The sequence below is a fragment of the Leptosomus discolor genome, chromosome 3 (assembly GCF_034619465.1).
Source record: "Leptosomus discolor isolate bLepDis1 chromosome 3, bLepDis1.hap2, whole genome shotgun sequence".
NCBI lineage: Eukaryota > Metazoa > Chordata > Aves > Leptosomiformes > Leptosomidae > Leptosomus > Leptosomus discolor.
Window position 1 is genome coordinate 46,770,664 of NC_141393.1, and position 17,351 is coordinate 46,788,014.

A 17,351-nucleotide genomic window follows, 5' to 3' on the forward strand; every position below is an offset into this window, starting at 1 on the left:
AACAGTCAGCACCCCAAAATACCATAAGGTAATGCTGCTCTGATTTTGGTTTTTGGGAGAGGAGCAGAGTGGTACCCAGGTGATCATGCTAAAAGCAACACATTTGAGGCTCCTCATCTTTATTTTCCAGCTCAAGAGCCTTAAATGCATTTACTTATGCTTCCCAATTTTCCTCCAAGGATTAGGAGGGCTACTAACAGCCCCCTGAACACTCAGCCTTGTCCTGGACTCGCTTGTTGTTCCCTTGCTGCAGGACATATGCAAAGTAAGAGGAGCCTGGGGTGAACCCTTGGCTCACAGACATGCTGTGACCGTGGCTCTGCAAGCCAAGAAAAGCCCTAGCCTCCTGCCTCAGCCTTACTGGGTATAACTATGACAGCAGCTGAGCCCAGCCTGCTTGGGACGCTGCGCCTCAGCAAAACCCACCTGAATCCCTCAGTTTATTACCTGGTCACTGCAAACTCCTGGGCAAGAGAAAACACCAGAAACTCCTTTCTCCCTCAGCCTGGAGAGCTATTAAACCAAAGCCTTAGATTAAGTCCTTGTAAGACTGCAGCTGAAACACAGTGAGTGTGATCCAAGAATAAGCAGTCATAATTTGAGGGCTATTTGTGTTCTTTTATGGCTTTCAGTTTTAAGGACAACAAGCGCTTGCGCTGTGTGTTATTCATCGGCCCCTTCTCACCAAGACAAAGGCTGGTTTTAACTTGGCAGAAGTACCTCTCAGTGCCGCTGCCGTTGATGGCAACCACCTTTTCCCTCTGGGTGTCACTTCAGCACTGCTGGCCAGCTGATATCCTATGTTGATTGTCAGGTACTAGAAGATGCATGTACAGTATTCAGATACCAAGAAACCAGAGGCTATTTTTCACACGCTTGTTAGCCACCGAAGTGTCATAAAGTTCCACCTCTGAAGTCGTGGTGGCATTTCAGTTTGAGGTCTGCCCTTGGTGCACTGGCCGTCCCTAAGAGCCTTGCCCACTCCTGTGTTTCAGCCGGTGCCAGAGGCTGCGGTTTCCTCTGCATTGAGAGGTTTTCAATGCAATGTGCAGTGTGGGCACCCAGGTGTGTGAGGCATGTCGGAGCTTGCACATGGCTTTAGTTATGCTGCATAGGGCACACATGCTCTTACAGATTTATATACAGAAATGCATGGAAATCTGTGTGCAGGGCATACACTGAGTGCACGCATTTCTGGACAGCATGCAGAGTTGTGTGTGTGGTGCAGGTAAATATTGATGCAACAGTTTTCTCCGCAGTTCGGTCTGGCCACAGCACCCCCAGACTACAAGGAGTCTTTGTGTTGGGCTGGCAGCTCTCGCTGAGGTGGAGGCCAGCTGAATTGGCTCCAGCAGCACAGCCACCTAGCAGCAAAGCTGGGATGGAGGCAGCTCTCAGCCTCCACAGCTTCTCTCATGGAGCTGCTTGTGCAGCTTATCTTTTACTGCACACGTAGGACAGTTGTATTCTCTGAAAGATAAATTCTATTCCGTAGAGGACACATTTTGCATTCAGTAGTGACAGGTAAACAAAGCTGTGGGTCTGCAAGCAAGAGGTGCATGTGATGTGCTGGGTTTGTGTTTAGTGCGCGCATCTGTAAATCATGGATGAAACGAGAGTGCTTTGTGTAACCATGGGTAGGTTGTATCCCGTGTTTTACAAGGTGTATGTTTGTGTGGGTGGCTGGTTGTGTTTGCAGGTCGCTGGAGGATCTCCAAGGAGCTGGAATGCGCTGAGGGTGGCTGGGGCTGGGACTGTATTAACCATGGTAGATGAGCAACAGAAAAAGGTCAGAGCTCTTCCTGAGTTTTAATCAGGTAAAAGCATCCCCAAAGGCAGGCAGGGCTGAGGCACACTGGGCTTAGATGTCTGCAGTGGAAGGCTTTAACCAGAGCTGTGGCCCCACAGCTCGTGAGCAAGTGACGTGCACCCCCAGGACAGGTGAGAGCCTGTGCCTGCACCCTGGGCTGCTCCTGCACTCACACACAGCCTCCCGCAAGGAGTCAGGTCCTCCTCCCTTTTGTCAACAACAAGGGAGCCCTGACGCTTTCCTACTATAGCCACATTAAATAAAAAGTCTTAACAATGTTTTTTGAAGTCTGAAGACACTGACGGAGGCACTCAAACAGTTTTTTACAGGAGCAATTGAAAAGGTTACCTCCGTCCGCTGCCTCTGCTGATGTGCAGGAGCATGTGGCTTCTCCCAGCCTTCTGCCTTCACATCCGGCTCTGTTCGCTGGGCCTGAAATCAACGACAGCTCTTAGAGTTAGACAGCAAAAGAGGCAAAAGCAATCCCCTCCCAAAACCAGCTCTCTTTCTGGTGAAAGAAACAAAAGCACAGCATTTTGAAAATTTGACTTTAGCTTGGGCATCTCCCACCGCCCTTCTACACAGATCCCCCCAAAATTGTCCACCACCCTCCCCACCTTGACAGCACCCTTCCTGGCATCACTGCCTCCAGGCAAGAAGTGAGATGCCCTCACCCACCACAGCCGAGAGAAGGGCAGCGTCAGGCCGTTGAGCTGCCTCCCATGAGGCATTGCTGCAGGCCAGCCAAAATTAGATTTTTACAGTTTTAATCCAAAGCAAGTATTTAAGCTGGGCAAAGAAAAATCAACACAGCAATTTCCTGGGGGGAAAAAAAAAAAAAACAATCCACAACAAAACACAACATTTTGACAGGAAATATTTACTTATTAATATTTTTAATTAATTCTTCTATGTGTTGTGGCAGTCAGAGATAGAAGGAGAGATCTCCATAATGCACCAAGCATGATGCAGAGGTTTTCGCAGGCACGCACATGGAAGGCCTGATTCTGTGTCAGGGGAATTGTGAAATGAGGCTGGGGATTGGAAGAGAAGACTCATCCGTCTCCAGGGCACAGACATCCCTCACCCAGGCTGCCTACGTGATGCTAGCACCTCATTAGGTATGATGGAAACTGTTGGCCAAGGCGTGTGGTAGCTGGGACACAGCCGTGAGAGCTGCTTTCAGATCAGTGCCACCAGCAAGCAGAACAAGATGGTAAAAATAACACCTGCTTTGAGAACCGTGATGTACTTACAAGCTGCTAAAAAGGAGGCCGAGTCTGATGTGTTGTCCCACTTGGGCACGCATTGGGCTGAGAGAGAGATAGCAAAATGGAAAATGTGAATCTTCTGGGGTTATGGAGACAAGCAGTCACTGGGCTGTAAATCAGAGTTGTGGGAGCAGGGAAGATGGGGCAGAAGCAGGCAGATAGTGCAAACATTAAGTAGAGTTACAGCTTTCTGTGAAGTTTGATCTCTTCGGGATGATGGCAACAAAGAGCAGAACATTGTGTGATGGATAGGGCGTGCGGCAGTGGGAAGAGGTGCTTTGTGCTGCAGGCTCAGTGCTGCTTCCTCGGGACAGGTTTTATTCATCTGGGAACAGTAACAAACCAGAGCTTCACAAAACAAAATGTACTTGGGGGAGACTGAGCTAAACATTATGTCAATTGTATTTATATTTTGAGGAACCCAGCTGAAAGAGGTAGCTTTCCGTGGGCTGGATTGCCTATACTCCTTTAATGACCCAAACCTGGTGTTTCACAGGGACAAAACGGCAGCAGGTGTGAGAAAATTGTCCCCAAAGGTGATGAGTCCTGCCTTCCTTCCCACACAGCCCTGCCGATGTGCAGGGAATGAACCGGAGCAGCTCAGGAGGAGCTTGCCATGTAGCTCCCGGTCTACAGCAAGCCCAGCAAGCCCAGAGGAGCCAGCTCGCTGCAGTCTGGCCTAGAGCATTTTCCTTATGCCCCTCAGGTCCAGCATGATCCTACAATGTTCACAGAGGCTGTGGCAGCATGTTGCAGGCTTCAGGCCACAGAGACCTTAAGGATGGGCAGGATCCAGAGGTCTCCCAAGAGCCAGCGGATGGGCAAGGGAGCCCCGACGCTTCCTTGCTTTAACAGCATCTGGGTTTTTTTTTAAATCTGAACAGCATTTTTAAAACAAAAAAGCCTGAAGGCCCTGTTAGAGAAGGAAAGCCAGCAAGACCTCCCAGCCCCAGTGGTTTCCAGAGGGAATCCTGCCCCTGCCCGTGGTGCGCCAGGGGCCACTGCAACAGCGGCAGCCTTCCTCTTCAGCCTGCCTCCCACTTAGACGGTCCCGATGCTCTGAGACTGTGAATCTCTGCTAAAGTGCGAGGAAACTGCAGGCACAGGACTCCTGGGAGAGCTGAGCAAGGAGGAAACTTGGAAAGCCCTGAGCAGGAGGGTCTAATAGGCTCGGGACCCACTCCAGAGTTTCCCTGGCCTGGTGAAGTCCAGCAGATAAGCAGCAGGAAAACACATCAAGCCGAGTTACGAGGCTCAGCCAAGACCTTGGACACATGTACGAGTTTGTGTAGGAAGTGGGGGCATCACACAGGGACAAGAGCTTTTGGCCCATCGTACGGGAGCTAGGAATGTACTCAATAAAAATAGGCACTGCGCATTTGGTAACAGCAGGGAAAAGCATAGTCCTGGCTTTTCACATACAATCCCACTCTACCTGTTGTTATTGTCTGGGCTCCAGCAACGAACCCTGAGCCAAATTCTGGGGTGATTTATTCCCCACTCAGTATAATTCCATTTTTTGAGTGGAGTTACTTAGTCATTGCAAAATTTTGCCCAATTCTTTTTATTTGGATATTTGTTTTATTTTTCTAATCGCGCCCCTGAAATGTTAGCCCTACAGCTTATGAAAATAACCATTTTCTCTAGCAGGACCAACATGACATTTGGAAAGGAACCATATGCTGGCACTCAACTTGTGCTTTATTTAGCTATGTTCTGGAGGTGGTGCTGATGCTCACTTTAAGATCAGTCTCCAAGTCCTTACGCAGGAATTAAGCACAGGGTAGGAGATAAAGCTCACATCCATAGAGACACGGACATAGGAGGACAAGGACAGATATCTTTACTTTCTGCTTATAAAGTTGGATTTCCAGTCGCTTGAAAGCAACGAAACCAGTCAGCACATGCACACACAAACCTGCACAGGGCCACACAGCCTCTCACCTCAGCCCACCCTTAACGGTGCCCTGCCAGCTGGGTGGCTCATTGCAACAAGCCTTGGAGGGGGCCTGCCTGTCTCTTAACGAAACTTTCCCCCAATCTTGGCCTTAGCCCAGCATTTGTGCAGCAACCACCACGGCCTTGAACACCTCCCTCCAGGGCAGGTACCAATAAAGCTCTCGGGGGGACCACACCAGTGCTTGCTCCCTGCCAGAGATCTGGGGCCGTGTGGGGATGGAGCTGTTGGTCCACCATAGCCATGAGGGCTGCCCCCAGCCAAGAGCTGCCCACCGCCGTCTGGGGAGTGCTGGCAGGGGATCGGCACCCACAACCTGCCCTTGCTTTGCCTGCACAGGCAACTGTGGAGTGGCACCTGGGACGGACCAGCTGGCTCGGCTTTGCCCCAGAGCAGCTCAGGCAGCCAGCATGGCTGGGCAACGGCCCAGGGGCACCCGGAGGCGGCTGCCAGTCGGATAAAGGTCCTTTGTCTCAGTTGAAACCGTGGCCACATGCACAGGCTGCAGGGAAGCACAGGTACATCACCCAGGAGTGCCCACTTGGCTTTTGGACACCAGTCGTTTGAGGAGCCTCTGTCCCCCATCCCGATGTGCATAAACCTGTCTCCGAGGAATTCTCCTAATTGCATTTCAAGCAGGCTAGTCCCTTTGGCACCCACAACATCCTTTGACAGTGAATTCTGTGTGTTTCTGTTATTCATTGCACAAGAAAATAATTTCCTTTCTTTTGTCCTAAACTTGCTGTCCAATAACTTACATGCTGTTCCAGCTCTTGTATTGCCAGAAATACTTGAGAAGGTCCTCATTGCTCTTCACAAACTATTGAAGAATTCCTGCATCTCCTTCCTATCTTCCTTTTTTTTTTCAAACCCAGAAGGTCCTACTCGATTACATTTTTGTTCAACAGCAGGAAATATAGGCACATTTTTTGATTTTTTTTTTTAATAACTAGACCTAAACAGAATATTCAAGATACCAGCGCATTGTCATTTTAGACAGTTGTCAGATTATGACTTTTGTTTTGATCTTCATTTCTTTCCTAGTAGTCAACATTCTTATCACTTTATCATTGCTGAGTAGCAAGTTGAGACTATGCCAAATGATTCCATCATCTCTTTCACCATCACTAACTGCTGCTTTAGAGTACTTTGTACTGAGTATATAGTCAAGTATACATAGTTTAGAGTGTTGTAGGGAATAAACTTTGCTTTTCTGATATTGCCTTATCCTCCTTGAGTGTTCACTTTAGTCTCAATTCAGCCAGAGGCCCAAAGACTTTCTAGAGATCTTCCTTCTTTCTATGTGTTTGCAAAAGTTTAGAGCAGAAGCTTCTAGCCTTTTATAAGCCATTCTTCAAAATCTTTTTTTAAGCATGTCTTATTATGATTTCACATTTAACATCCCAGTATTTATGATCCTTTCTGTTTTCCCCCTTTGGACATGACATGCTTTTTGCAGGATATCTTTTTACTTCTAATAATACTCTTTAATCTACTATTTCACTATGCTAGCTATTTTTATTCTTTTTGAAAAGTCTTTCTGGTAGTTAAATTTATCATGGACTCCTAATATACAGAGCCTAGATATCTGCAAGCCTTTTTTACTCTTTTGTCTTCTTTTCATTTTCATCCTTGAAGCTAAGGCTTTACTGTAGAGGATGGGGAGAGGGAGTTTCACCCTACTGAGCCATGAAATGTAAATGCTTGATTATCTCTGTTGCAAATCATCTCCTCATTGCATCTCCTTGAGCTAAATCAAGATCTCCCCGAGGCTTGTAGGTGCTCAGACTTGTTGCTCTAGGAAGCACTGCTTATAAGACCAAAACGCAGCATCACCATCATGCCCTTTTGTAATACTCACCTAGTCTGAAGTTAGGTGAAATTTCTCCTTATTGCTCTGTTGGCTACCTTTGTACACACTCTTTCTGTCAGAAAAGCACACCCACTGCAGCATCTTCTCCGGGTGCTAGTTTCACCACCTTAGCCACACCCAGATCCTGTGGAGCCATGATATCTCTGCCTGTAAGGACTCCTTTCCTCTTAGCTCCTGAAGAGGCCACATTTTGGCTAAGACACAATGCCACCCTCTTCCCTCAGACACTCACATGAAGCCCTCCTTCCTCCGTGACCCAGAATCACATCCATGCTGACAAAATAAGTCCTTTTCTAAGGTAGAAACATCATGGGCTCCCTGCATAGCAGAAGGAAGAGAGACACTGAGCTCAGGTCCACGAGCAAGAGGATGGGACACCCAAGAAGGCCACATGGAAGCCTGGTAAATGTGTAAATGCCATTCATCAGCTTCCTCAGCCCAAAATCCAAGCGCAGTTCACCAGCAAATGTCAGGAAGCCTTTTTCTGCTCAGCTGCCAGAAGTATCTGCTGAGCAGCAGAAAGTGAGTGTGTATCCCCAAAGGGCAGGTGCCTCTGGCCAGCCAGGGGCTGCACGCAGCCTCCAACAGGTGACACAGGGACTCTGGACCGGAGGGGTTCAGGCTCCACGCAGGACTCTCCAGGAAAGCCAAGCCTCCTTCTTTGGCACACGTGATCTCACCACACAGCTGTAAACCGTGGTATCATGTGGCTGGGCATTTGTCCTCTGAATAAATCCAAGTCCTCTCCATTCACCAACAAAATGCATTCCCCATGGCTGCAAAGCAACTGACCTCCACCTGCAGGGGTCAACGAACCAAGCCTCATCAATTCCCAGCTCTCCTACAGGGAGGTCCTGAGAGAAACAGCTTGCTCAGGGCCACAGCACTCTCCTCCCTAACTCTCGACATCTCCCTGTGAGTGCGAGACCATCGTCTGTTCCTGAACAAGCAGTAAACCTCAGGAGCCCCAGCTGGCAGCACCCCTGCTCTGAGTCCCAGAGCACCTTCGCATCTAAAGCTAAGGAGAAATCTCAGTGATCCTGCCAGCACCCCTCCTTTGCGTGCCTGCTTGCTTCATCTCTATGGTAAAAATACATGGGGACACTTTATCCAGGAGTAAACACACACATAGACACAGTCATAAAATCAGTAGCTAAACTCCTAAAGCTAGCGGATTTGTTATTTTGAGTTGATTTTCTGGGAAAAGGAGGAGTTGGTTGATAACTTTCAGATTTATTTTGGGAAAAAAGCAAAAATGTCACATAAAAATGTCAATATGTTTCAGAGCTAGAAACAGCAGGCAGAACTTCATTTCGTTGGATCCCTAGGGTGCGTAAGCTCAGGGGTGCTACTAATGGAAGTTGATTAAAAACAGGCTCTCTCGTTTGCCTTCTTAGGAAAGCGGGCCACATCCAATTTCACTCTGAGGTTGGATATTTTTGTCTTCCTTCCTTCCTTCCTTCCTGCCTGCCTGCCTTCCTTCCTGCCTGCCTGCCTGCCTTCCTGCCTGCCTGCCTGCCTTCCTTCCTTCCTTCCTTCCTTCCTTCCTGCCTGCCTTCCTTCCTTCCTGCCTTCCTGCCTTCCTGCCTGCCTTCCTTCCTGCCTTCCTGCCTGCCTTCCTGCCTTCCTTCCTTCCTTCCTGCCTTCCTTCCTGCCTTCCTGCCTGCCTTCCTGCCTGCCTTCCTGCCTTCCTTCCTTCCTTCCTGCCTTCCTTCCTGCCTTCCTGCCTGCCTTCCTGCCTTCCTTCCTTCCTTCCTGCCTTCCTTCCTGCCTTCCTGCCTGCCTTCCTGCCTGCCTTCCTGCCTTCCTTCCTTCCTTCCTGCCTTCCTTCCTGCCTGCCTTCCTTCCTTTCTGCCTGCTTGCCTTCCTGCCTGCCTGCCTGCCTTCCTGCCTGCCTTCCTTCCTGCCTGCCTGCCTGCCTGCCTTCCTTCCTTCCTTCCTTCCTTCCTTCCTTCCTTCCTTCCTTCCTTCCTTCCTTCCTTCCTTCCTTCCTGCCTTCCTTCCTTCCTTCCTGCCTTCCTTCCTTCCTTCCTTCCTGCCTGCCTTCCTTCCTTCCTGCCTTCCTGCCTGCCTTCCTTCCTTCCTTCCTTCCTTCCTTCCTTCCTTCCTTCCTTCCTTCCTTCCTGCCTTCCTTCCTTCCTTCCTGCCTTCCTTCCTTCCTTCCTTCCTGCCTGCCTTCCTTCCTTCCTGCCTTCCTTCCTTCCTTCCTTCCTTCCTTCCTTCCTTCCTTCCTGCCTTCCTTCCTTCCTTCCTGCCTTCCTTCCTTCCTTCCTTCCTTCCTTCCTTCCTTCCTTCCTTCCTGCCTTCCTTCCTTCCTTCCTGCCTTCCTTCCTTCCTTCCTTCCTGCCTGCCTTCCTTCCTTCCTGCCTTCCTGCCTGCCTTCCTTCCTTCCTGCCTTCCTTCCTTCCTTCCTGCCTTCCTGCCTGCCTGTCTCTCCCCTCTCCCCACACCATTTGCTTCTGCTCCAGTAGCTCCATTCCCGAACAACACTGCTTTAGCTGCTGCTCTGCAAAGTGACAGAGCTGTGTCCTTCCAGGTTTTAGCGCTTCTGCATCTTTCCACCCTTTCAAAACCTGACTATCCAGCCTGCCTTCAAAGCACAGAGTACCTCAGAGCTGTGCAGGTCACCCTGATACCACATCTGCGAAACCCCCCTGTGTGCACTCCTAGCCAATAAATGCCAGCCACATATGGCTGAAATGCATCCAACTCAGCTTAACAGCAAAAGTTTAACAGTAAGCACGAGTGATAACCCGTGTTTCTGATGCTGCTTTCCTTCTGTTTGCTTCTACATAAGGAACAGTGGGAAAACCATGCTAGCCTCACTGAAAATTTCCCCTGAAAGATTCAAGTCAGCAGAGTGCAGGCTCCCTCAGACATCAGAGATTGTTGCAAAAAGAGACTGAAATGGATCTTTAACGATCAAGGTCAGGACCTCCAAATACTTCTCAAAGGGAAAACACTGACTTGCCAGAACCCAAGATTAAAAGTAACAAGTACATAAACATCCTTTGCACGGGTTTGCATTAGCCAAGAGCCATTTCACAAGCGGGCTGTGTCCTTTCCCTCCCTCTCTCCCTTCTTGCCAGTCCCCTTCCCTCCTGCCCAAGAAAGGTCATTTTCTTCACAGGGAAGAAAAAAAAAAATCTTTCACAACAACAGGGTTTTAAATCAAGCCAAGGAAGAAAACTTCCCTTTCACCAGTTCCTAATAAATAACTTCAATCTCTTCAATGCAAATATTTCCAAACAAAGAATCTCTGTCCAAGACAGAGTCATAAATTATCATGGTAGGTCTTGTTTTGTTTGAAATCAGAGCCAGGCAAACCTCGGTTTGGTTTCAAAGAAAGTCTTCTGCAGTCTCCTACCAGCAAGGAGGAGCCCAACAAAAGCCCCCTCCCCTCTTGCTCCAGCTCCCCCAGCCTCATCCCATCACCACCACCAGCTCCCGCTCCATCTGGGAGCCGGGGACAGATGTCCCAGCCAGGAGGGCACAGATCATCCACACTGCTTCCAAAGCACATGGCTGTTAAATTTCCATAAGGCTGTGTGAAGCCTGAGAGTGTCCTCGGTGTGGTGGAGCAGGGGAGCAATGGCTTGGATGTTTCAAGCCAGTCCAGAAACACGACAGCAACAAATAGCATGAATGGTCAAGGAACAAATCCAGATCAACTCCAGAGTACAGCTGGACCAAAGCCAGTCTGACACCTGTGCAGCCAAAATCAGGATATATATACATATGTATATATATATATATATATATATACATATACCATGACATTTGCTAACACAGTAGTCGTAAGTGCATAATTAACAAGTTCACACATTTAATAGCCTTAAAGATGATGCTCTGGCACAAGAAACAGTTACACAACTCTGACACCACTGTTACTTGTTATGCAGGAAGTATTTCCTTCTCCCCTGGTTAAACTAATTGCACTGTCAATTAAATATCTGGACGTGCTTTGCTCTGCAGTCAAGAGCTGGGCTACTCTGTTAGCAGCACTCACTCTAGACTAGGCAGACCGGGCACAGGGACACACATGTGCGTATGTGTGATGAGACGCTGTTTGGGAATGAATTCATTCCCACAATTAATTAATTCCCCCAAGTTCACCCACCTGACTTTAAGTGGCTACTCAAGCGGAAGTGGAAGAGCACATACTACCTCTTGATAAAGCCTACAGGGCTGAGCTGGCAACCTCCCTGTACTGTGCAATGGCCTCCTGCTCCAGGAGAAAGTGAGCTCCCCTTGCTTGTGTTATTACTGGACCCCTGATTATCTTCTGCTCGGGATGTAATCTTGCATCTTTACAGCTTCAAAAATACCCCTAAAGTTAGGAGCCAGGCTTGTCAAAGCACTGCACACAGCTTGCACGCTCTATTTAAGATGGCTGTGAGAAGCTAAACTGCAAATCCAGGGCACTGGCGCAACACTGCACAGGCAGTCTGAGCTCTGCTCAGGGATTTCAGCCTATCTGCACCTCCCCAAGGGTCTTTCCCCCGACAGAAATGCGATCCCCATGTACAAAAGACAGCTCAGGCTGAGCCATGCTGCGGGAGCTGAGGTTCGAACAAGGCTAGATGCAACCTGGAGAACCACACTGATCTCTCTGGTGGTGGGCTTCAAAAACCCGCACCTAAAACTGGGGACCGTGGAGGCTGAGGTCCATGCATGCTGCGGGAGAGCTACAACCCCACAGAGGGCAGCCAGCAAAGCGCTAGCTCTGCTAACATTAGGAAAAACCGCAGCAATCAGATTTGCCAGAGCTCACCCGTCGGCCCCTGTTACACGGCAATTTGTTCACTGTCAGCCTGGCAATTAAATAGATGCCTCAGTTTGTGTTTTGTCCCACGGCTCCACCGTTACTTCGGAGGTTAGATAACATCAGCCATGGGGTGTTTCTTACCCAGAGCAGTGTCCTGCAGTCTGTCCTGCGGGATCCGACCCATGGCACACGTAAGGGTTGGGAGACATGGCATCATTAACCAGCTCCTAAAGCAAATGCACTCTCGGGATCCCACACAGAAACCTGCAGGAATTACAAGCACCTTCTCATGTTTGTTCCTGATAACAGCTCCACTCTGAAGCATCCCCAGTGAGTCACTGGAAACCCAGAGCTGGGAGAAGTCATCCAACAGCAGGAGTGGTGCACACACGGCTAGGAGAGGAGACTGGCCTCAGCCCCTGGGGGTGGACACTAAATTGCAACCAGAAACCCCCCATGAATTACTGAGTTGAATTTAACTAAAATGTTTTGGAGAAAAAAAGCAGAAAAAGCTTGTCCATAAGATGCACAGAGAGGATTTGTTTGGTTTCCTGATGCCAGGAGAGCAATGCTACTGCACCATTCAGATTCCCTCTATGCTTGTCAGGCCAATGTAAGGCACAGAGGTACAGATCCACCCCACCAACATGAGTTGCTTTACCCTAAAGCAGTGTTTCAACACAAGCACAGGGGAAAAATGCTGACGAGCTGGAAGGAGACTGGACACAAAGCAGGAAGAGAAGAAAAGAACTGCTTTCAAGTTCAAGCTTTTATTCACCCCACCAGCATCTTCCTGTGCAGCCATAGGATGCTCGTGCCTACTTGCTGCCATGCAGAGCACCACCCTGCATGGCATCTGCTGGATGCTTTTAAGCTGTGAATTGCTGAAGGGAAAGGTACAACCTGCATCTCAAGCCTGGGTAGTGGGTGACAGACTCAAACCCTTCCTGCAGTCCTTACAGGACACATATCCATGATGCTAAAAACCATTGCACAAGAAACCTTCAAAATTAGCAGCACAGGAAGACTGGAAGGAAGGTTTATTTTTCCAGCTGCATTCAGGAGGGCCCCTCCAGGAGTGAGCTAAAATATGCTGGCTTTTCACCCTTTTGCCTTGATTGTTTGGATGACAAACGCCAGCCTATCTTTAGCACTGGCATCTCCCATGTGATTCACTTTGAGACGGAGAAGAAAAATGTTAACAAAGAACAGTTGAAGAGAAACTGATTTATTCAGCCTAACCACTGGAATATGGCTATTTCTCAAATATTATGCTACAACAGATTCTCAAAACCTCTTTGTCCTCTGTGTTAACGTCCACATTTGTCTCTTGAAACAAAAAAGGGAACATGGCTATTTTCCGCCTTCCAAGTACCCGACGCTCTGCTGCTCGCTGGCACAGCACAGCCTCCTGAGCCTCCTGCATGCTGGCAGCACAGTCGCATGCTAACGCAGGGATGGGAAGGGCGACGGTAAGTGGCCTGCGATTAATCCCAGCTGCTAAGCAGAAACGATAAGCGGGGAAGAGGATCGTGCGCTCACAGCCTCTTGAAGCTACCACACACTTTGTGTATTACGGGGATTTGTACCAGAGCTGAAAGCAAAGCAAGACTGAAAAGTAGTCTGAAACCTGCAGTACAGGGAGGATGCTGTACAGCCTCTGGAAATCTTAGGGAGCTCATTAGCCCGCTGTGTACATTATGCAACATTTAGGCACATGGCTATAGCGTTCCCATAGATATTTCAAACCCTTTCACAAACCCCAAACTCCCAAAATTGTAACAGCATTAGGAATTTGTTGAGGAAAATTTGTCCAGCTGCTGGTAACTGGTTATTTCTTACTGAGTTCTGTTTGCCTGGCTGAAAGCTGTTCCAGAGATCAAGTTGCTTTGCTTTGTACGTAGATGTTGTGTATGTAAGTACTGCATCTAGACAGAAAGCAGCCACCGGGGTCTAACGGCAAAGGGAGGCAAGCTGTTTCACAGCCTGCATGCAGGGGGACAGGTGGGGTGGTTTAAATGCTCTTTCCTCACCTTGTGTGCACAACTCTCCCTTGGTGCTGGAGGGCAGCTGGCTCTCCTACTGCAAGCGAGTTTTTAAAACTCTTCCTGTACTTACAAAATTTGGCAAAGGACCTGTCCAGAAACAACACACACACCCACACCCCCCCCCCCAAGTCCTGATTTGCCTCAGCTTCAAGGTGGAGAGAGGCAGGCTTCAGCTGTGCCAGCACCAGGTTCCTCATGCAGGTCTTTTGCTGTACTTCAGTGGCCAGTGGGTCCAAGCCAGTGGTTGCCAGCCCTAACTGGGCACCCTGTTCTCCATCTGCATCATGTTCACCTTTTCCCTCTGTCCCAGCACTCACCTCCCCCGATAAGCTCGCAGCACACTGTTTATCCCTGTTTATCACCATGATTGCACTTCAAGCCAGGACATGTGAAAAGCTGTAATTCCCCAGAAAATCTTACCACAGAAATGTTAGTTGGAGGCTACAGCTCGCTATTGGCTAATACCTACTCACGGGGAAGTTTTGACTGCTGGAGGCTTGCCTTGAAGGAAGATGCTCCCATGGGATTTCAGTATCAGCACAGGAACATTTCAAGAGAATGGAGAAAATATGGGGAGAAGACTCCCAGTCCAGGAATTTGCTTTTCATTCTGTAGAGAGCTTGAGATGCTTCTCGGCACGTACATTGTAGACAAAGAAAATCTTTCCAAATCTTACATGCGCCTGCACACACACATAGACAAACACCCCACATCACCTCACTCCTGCATCAAAATACCCCTGTTCTGCAGCTTGCTCTGGTAAATGAAACAGCATTCTATCCAATTCCCAAACACGTCTGCAGTACTAAACAATTCACAGGTCAGCGGGGGAAGGGGAGAGGAGACAAAACCAACTTGGATGAGAAAATACATACGCACTGTTCTGAAGGCACGATGCTTGCCCAGTGGCATTAAGGTTCTCAGGCACAACCGGTTACAAACACTCTTCAAACGTCAATTCAGGTTAACACAAGGATCTCAAAGCAGCCAGTGAAGTTGTCTAAAACCAGCCTAACTTGGCTCTTGTCTCATTAGCTTCTACCTGACAGTACACACCGCAAAACCTCTCTGAGCAGCATCCCAGAGGAAAGCATTGCTGCTTCTGCACTACCTACTGCCAGCCTTGAGGTGCCTTTAGCCCTCGAAGGGGTAAAGGAAGCTGAAAGAGGACAGTTAGATCCCTGAAATAAGGCCAGTCCGGTATGTCTGTGCAAATATATCAGATTTTATTACTCTTTTATGGAAATAATAACAGACATTCAGGTAGAAACATATTAAATTAACGCAGTCAACAGTTTAAATGCAAAAATAAATATAAAGTCCAGCAGCTCAATGCATCTAAAACAGCTCATTTCTTCTAACGAATAGAAAAGATTGATTTTTTTTTTTTTTTTTTTTTTTTTTTTTTTTGTCTTTTAAACGAAGAGGTTCATACAATCGAATAAAAACGAAGGTACAAGAAACGCTTTCTTAGAAAACATCCCGCCCCGGGCGCTCCTCGGCCGGCGGCGAAGCGGCTCCCTGCCGCCCAGTCCCTGCCGCCGCGCCGTCGCCGCCGGGTCCCGCCGGGCCGGGCCGCCCTCACAGTGCCGAGTCCGAGTCGCTGGAGTCGAGGCTGTTGCGGAGGCGGCAGCTGCCGAGGCGGTCCCGCTGGAGGCTGAGGTTCTGGGTGCTCCGCCGCAGGCATTCCAGCGACTGCAGGAAGGACTTTTTGGCCTTCTCCTCCTCCATGGGGGACACCCCCTCCTCCTCCACCTCCTGGATCTCGTCAAAAGTCACCGGCTGCGTCTTGAAGCGGGACTGCCGGGGCCGCCGCAGTTTGCCCTTGGGGGCCTTGGCGGGACGGGCGGGCGGAGGGAACTCCTCGGCCACGCAGACGAAGTGGGGCATCACCGCCTGGTAGCTGGAGCAGACGCCCATCAGCTCGGCCGGCTTGGCCGCCATCCTGCCGCCCGCGGGAGCCCCCGCCGCGGGGCCCGGGGCCGGCGGAGCGGGGCGCGCTGCCTCGGCCGTGCCGGGCGCCGAGGCTCCGGCGGGGACGGACCCCGGGGCGCGGAACGGGGTGGAGCGGTGCTGGCCGGAGCGGTACGGTGCGGAGAGGCGCGGAGCGGAGCGCTGCGGTAGCGTGCGGAGCGGCGAGGCGCGGTGCCGTGCGGAGGAGATCGAAGAGGCGCGGCGCGGCGCCGTGCCGTGCGGTGCGGTGCGGTGCGGTGCGGTGCCGTTCGAAGCGGAGCGCTGTCCGTCCCTCCCGCCCGAGCGGAGCTGCTGCCGCCGCCGCCCGGTGCCGTTATATAGCCCGGCGCTGCCCCCGCGGGAGCATGCTCAGACGGCGGCGGATCCCACTAGCAGAACCGCCGGGCGCTTCCTTTCCTCCTGACGCCTCCCCGGCCCCGCTGTCACCGTGCCACCGCCCCCGGCCCCCCGCCCCACTCCCCCCCCGGGCAGGGCGCAGGACGGCGGAGCCTCTCCGCTACCGCTGTGGAGCCTCCGCGCTCGGTGTCGTCGTCCCTGCCCGGCCCCTCTCCCCCAGGCTCCGCTCAGCCGCCTCCAGGGGCCGGCTCCCCCCTAGTCCCCCCTCCCCGGGGCGTCCCTCCGCCTGCCCCGGGGGTTGCTGAGGCCTCGCTCCATCCCGGAGAGCCACAGCGGTCGTTCAGCTTCCTGCAACACCTCCTCACCTGGCGGGGTTTTTTTGGTGTTTTTTTTTTTTTTGCTGTAAAAGGTTACTGACAGACTTGCCACATCGGGAGGGATCGCTACCGACAGGGTAACACACATTCGGGGTTAAAGGCAACGCCAAATCTAAATACACCTAATGCTACCAGATTCAGATTTAAACTACACTTATATAAATCACAGGGGATGGTCCAACACAAGAAACCAGCAGCAGCAGAGGGTTAAGCATGAACTCCAGACTCCTGGATTCTGCCACCTCTAACATAGTTTAAACACCTGCTTCGGTTGACTCGATTTTTTTTTTTTTTCCTTTTAGAAGGGAATCCTAAAATTCTCCGCTCCCCTGGGGGCTCTGTAATACTTCTTTGGTATGATGCAGAATTGGCTCCTCAGACAAAAAGCGGCATACAAGTATTACTGAGCTGAAACAAAAGCTTGCAAATTAACGACGGCTGGGACCACACTTTAAAGATGCGCGTGCCAAGGAGCCTCAGTGATGGAAAAACCCAACAGCGTAAGAAAAACATATGATAGGAATAGGAATGGAGCTAGAAGGAAGTGGAGTAGAAAAGCATGAGGGAGGAAGAGCCTGAAATGGTTAGTCTGTCCCCTCTTTTAGTCTATTCCCATAAAGACATTCTCCAGTATAGCTTCACCTGCTCGAGGATATTTTTGAAGCTTGGTTAAGAACCGGGAAGGAAACAAAGGCTTCACAACAGCATCGGGAACCCTGGTCTGTGCTGGCAGAGGGACCTGGGGCACCTCCCCATTAGCCCACGAGGGTTACCCCTGCGCTTACCCCAGCAGCTACCTTGAATTCATAACGTTTTGCCATAAAACACATGCCGAAGTAGACAAGCGCTCTGAAAAAACCCCAGAAGTTGACATATAGCACACAGAAAGGGACTTGGTTTTGCGAGTTCACATCAGAAAGCCTCAACTTTGTCTTTG

General features: G+C 50.1%; 1 protein-coding gene across 1 annotated transcript; it reads right to left on the bottom strand.

Annotated features, from left to right (window-relative positions):
- Positions 1–15,308: 15,308 nt before the first annotated feature.
- C3H11orf96 (chromosome 3 C11orf96 homolog) lies at positions 15,309–15,671 on the bottom strand. The gene has a single exon (XM_086463432.1). The coding sequence runs from the start codon at positions 15,669–15,671 to the stop codon at positions 15,309–15,311; it is 363 nt and encodes a 120-aa protein (XP_086319558.1).
- Positions 15,672–17,351: the final 1,680 nt, after the last annotated feature.